The 5,000-nt window shown below is 34.8% G+C and overlaps 1 protein-coding gene across 1 annotated transcript in view; it reads left to right on the forward strand.

Annotated features, from left to right (window-relative positions):
* The first annotated feature begins 781 nt into the window (after positions 1-781).
* The window catches only part of LOC125028716 (classical arabinogalactan protein 9-like), a 6,253-nt gene continuing 2,034 nt past the window's right edge, over positions 782-5,000 (forward strand). The window contains exons 1-2 of the mRNA XM_047618196.1: positions 782-824; positions 1,099-1,128. Of these exons, the coding sequence (XP_047474152.1) occupies positions 782-824; positions 1,099-1,128 (73 nt within the window). The remainder of the gene's footprint in view (positions 825-1,098; positions 1,129-5,000) is intronic.

Raw genomic sequence — 5,000 nt, forward strand, 5'->3', positions numbered from 1 at the left:
GAGACTGGAACAAATGCTTCTAGATCTAACCATTAAAAAGCCCTTGTTATATTCGGGAGGCTGAGCCTATTCCGTTGTCAAGGAACATTACCATTATAATCAGAAGCCTCAGTGTACAATGCAGTTACAAAATCTGGAAGGTTGCATAGAGCATATCATATTCATCATTTCATTTCTCGGCAATCTATAATTTATGCAAAGGTTAAATTAAGGAAAAACTAGTACAGGGCTGGCTTGACCAGGCAACAAATTATGTTGACACAACCAAAACATGTACTAGTTTTGTTACTACTTTTGGTAAATTAGCATACACAGACAGCCGTCGTTGTGTAATAATATGGTTAGAGTAAATTTTCTGATGATAGAGGGTATCCTTCCTGGATGGGAAAAAATAAATACTTTAACGATGTTAATAATGTAAAAAAATGGAAAAGATAAAAACTACACTCCTGAAGATTCAACCACTTTCATTAATTCTAATATCTTTGCAATATTTTGATCCGCTTCTTTAAACATTAGCTTTCACTCTCGATGCTATAATGAATTCACTGAACTATTACAAATGAGCTTTCAAACCTCGGGAAAGACAACGAACCAACGAAGACGCTTTCAGCCAACATGTGTGGTTCAAATAACTTCCGCGCCGACTTCGGATACTTGTTGAACTTCAGGACCGGACAATGGAGTCTGAGCATTTCGTCCATTGCTATATTCCTTGGCCATTAAACAAATTATAATTTTTGTTTTAAGGGAGACAAAGAAAGGGAATGTCACAGGCGTGATGCAGTTAATACAACCCAGTTCCAAAGCAGACATCAGCATGCGTACAGTAGACTTATCATTCTATTCATGTTCGTCACAGGCCATGTCACCTGCCAGTGGCTGTCAGCTTCATGAAAAGCGTCTTCTATTATGATGGGTGACACGTAACTTTTTTGAGGAGGCTGATTTAATTCTTGTGTGTGTGTGATTACCATTTATGAGTATATTTCCCTTCCGTTTGTAGTATCACCCTCTGAGGCAAATTAAATATCATTCATAACAAAAATTCATAATTACCATACGTTTTCCTCAAATTATGTAAAATTGTCCTATCAGGTTGTGAGACTGAATTGTTCTCTACACAGGGTAGTTATCTTATGGTTATATATAAACACACACACACACATGCACGCACGCACACACACACACACACACACGCACGCACGCACGCACGCACGCACGCACGCACGCACGCACATACACACACACACACACACACACATATATATATATACATATATACATTTATCTATCTATACATATACATATATATATACATATATGTGCATATATATATACTTATATATATGTATATATATTTACACACACACACACACGCACATTAGGGTGTTTCAATAAATCCGACTTTTTCAGAATCATTCAGCAAGTTGCTAAACAGGCGCCTACTATACTTAAATGACGACATGCAAAATATCAGACAAATAAAAAAATATCTACTATTCGCAATTTTTAATTAAAGTATAATACCATTTCCGGCGCTGGGATGAGGTGCGGCAGCCTCCGCCGGCCTAGCTGTGACCCGCATGACCCACGGAAGGGCATTTCGGTTCATCCGACATTATGGCAGAATCAAACATAGGGTAACTTAGGTCATTGCGAATGATTCCTAGGGACTTCCGTAAAGATTCCCAGTCACTATGCATTTCCATATAAACTTGTGCTACCTTAATAATGCACGTTACTCGCTCGCCTATATTGTGGTGACGATCTCATCAGTGGCAATATGGCACTTCGACGTGGTGGTTTGCGCAGTGCCGATACACGTATACTGAAAGAGTTTGGTACCATTGATGTTTTGCCACCTAGACCACTGACGAAGAGTGACATTCTTGCTCGATACTGTGACTTAGAAAGAAATGGTAACCAGACACTAAAAGGATGCTCAAAAGATAGCTTGCCATGCAATAATTTGACTATTACGGAATCTCAGATTTTATCCAAGTTGCAGGCGGAAATTGCTGTGCTGTATAGCAAATTCGGCATTAAGACAATATCACCTTGGTATATGAAAAAAAAAAATAAAGAAAGAGTACTACGACTCCATCAGAAATGTAACACTGAAGACAAAATTCTCGAAAACTGTGATTGTGTCATTCAAGGCAAAGAAACAACCCCGAGAAATCCTCAAGGAAGATATAGATTGGCATGATGCAAAAGTACAAGGAAGCAATGGATCACTCGGAAGTGTTGATTATCAGGCGCAAAGACGGGAATTTAACAGACTGAAATGGAAGCAGACCAACAATGCAGAATTCCGATTTAAATGCAACACTGAAGATATTGCAGAAATGTCTTTTGCCGGTTGGTGCCAAGTGGCTGGGATTTTTTTGTTCCCTCCTACACATCTGCCTGACCATTGACACCATATTGACCAAGCTGGAAGGAGTTTGTGATGGTGATTTGCCCAATAAATCCAAGATTGGAATAAAGAACAACACCATAAAGTGTCTGAAAGCACTGAAAAAAAAAATCCAAGAACAATCAGAAGTATTTTTGATTTTGCAAAAAATCATTTCATATGCTGGCGTTCTGCTGTGAACAGCAATGGAATGACTCTTTTCAGAACTGCTATTGAAACTTCAAGGAGGTATGCCAGGATTGGCAGTGAACTTGGCTTTCGTAGCAGCTACTTCTCGTCCATCAACAGACATCTGTATAATGCAGATCGTACACTTCTTCCCTTGGCTGTTGATCATGATTACGTCGATGAAGTTGCAAAGATCTTGAAAAGAGGAATTCGTGAAAAATGGCCATACACACCAGCCCTATTCAAAAATAAGTTTGCATACTTGGCCTATGATATGCCTGAAATCGATATGTGGAAACCCAAAAGTTCATTAATACCTGGCCATAATCAAAACTGTGAAAGACTGATTGGAGACATGAAAAAATGTGAAGACATAAACAGAATTGTTGTTGTAACAGAAACTAGAGAACGGCATAGTCGGAGATATGGCAATGTAAACAAAGGAGTAGAATGAAAATTATATTGTATGCAATATATAATGTTCCAAATAAAATCATTACTAGAATCCTTTCCTTTTATATCCTCTTGTTAAATCAAATCATTTAAGTTACTTCAAATCATTTAAGCGAAGTGAGAAGTCCGAGAGCCAAAGCATGCTCTCGGCGACCCAAGCCAGATTCCGTGGGAGAGAACACAAAGTAAAGAGAAGTCAAGCCTACTAATTGAAAAATTAGTCTTATGGCAATTACAGAACTTTATATAATATTAATATATAATAGAAATAATTTTGATGCAAAAATATTAAAGAAAAGTATAATATTGAGGTATTTTGAAAATAAAATAGTTATACCGACAACCGAAAACGAAGCGGTGTCTAAATCATAATTTTATCAAAACTTTCTATTGAAAACAGAGAATGCGAGATATTCTTTGATTTTAATAAAAAATACATTTCCAAACTCAGAAAATTCATAGGCGCCTATTTCTTAACTTGCCCCCGGGATTCGAGCAAATTTTAGAAAATCGACAATTATTGAAACACCCTAACGCACATATATATGTGTATATATATATATATATATATATATATATATATATATATATATACATATATATATGCAGATCGAAAAAGCACAAATTATCTGTTGTAAAATAAAATTATAATGAAATTGTAACTACAAGTATTAGTAATTATATGCAACTCGATTATAAAAGTAAAACAAAATCTAAATGAGGCAAAATAAAAAGAAACGTTTGAAGGGCACAATGGCTTATTATGTAATTAGACTGTGTAGTTACACGGCTGTTAGAACATTGAAAAGCTCTAGTTGCACCTTTTGAAATAAAAAGATTCTGAAACAAGAAGGTCCAATCTGTTGGAAGCAGTGGACATAATTTTAAAATCTTTCTTCGTGTGTTGGTGATCATACGTGTCAATGCTGTCGGATTGCAGAGAAAGGTGGTGTACCGAGAGGGTCTTGCCAGATCTTACAGACATACCCATATGTTCTAAAATGTGTTGTTTAAACCTACGTGAGATTGATCTAACATACCTAGAATTACAGCTAGATAAGAAAATAGGTAAACAATATTTGAGCACATTTCTGAGAGCAGTTCCCTTTGATGTAAGTATATGCCTATGGTGTGGTTATTTGTGTGTATATAATTGGACTGTCTCTGGGGAAATGACTGTTTTAGTATTTCATTCAATTGTTTACGAAAGATAAAACGTGCATCTCCTAGTTTTAGAGCTCTTCAATGGTTTAATAGCCACACAACTAAACACAGTTTAACGAACTAACAAGCCATTATGCCCTTTAAAGGTTTGCCTCTCTTTTAAGTTTTGTGTTACTTGTACTTATATTATAATACTTGAATTTATAATATAATAATTATTTTATTTTACAATATATATGTTGTGTGTATTTATTCATTTTCTTATGATGTTTTAACTATTTTAGTTTTTGCTCCTGTTTGTCTAGTCTAAAACTAATTTGATAACTGATTTTGAAACACATTTCATATATCATTTTGCACAGTAATATAACTCGTTTTTCCTATAGATCACTGAGGTTGTTTGTGGCAGACCTGGCTATACTTTTCCTTATATATATATATATATATATATATATATATACATATATATGTGTGTGTGTATGTGTGTGTGTCTGTGTGTGTGTGTGTGTGTGTGTGTGTGTGTGTGTGTGTGTACGTGTGTATGTATGTGTATGTATATGTATATGTATACTTATATATGCATGTATGTATAAGAATATGTGTGTTTGTGTGTGTGCACATATATATATATATATATACATATATATGTGTGTGTGTGTATATTACAAATATATAATATATATTATATATATAATACATATATAATATATATATCATATATATATATATATATATATATCAAATATATATATATATGTGTGTATGTGTGTTTGCGTGTGTGTGTGCGTATATA

This window comes from Penaeus chinensis, chromosome 9 (genome assembly GCF_019202785.1).
Source record: "Penaeus chinensis breed Huanghai No. 1 chromosome 9, ASM1920278v2, whole genome shotgun sequence".
Lineage (NCBI taxonomy): Eukaryota > Metazoa > Arthropoda > Malacostraca > Decapoda > Penaeidae > Penaeus > Penaeus chinensis.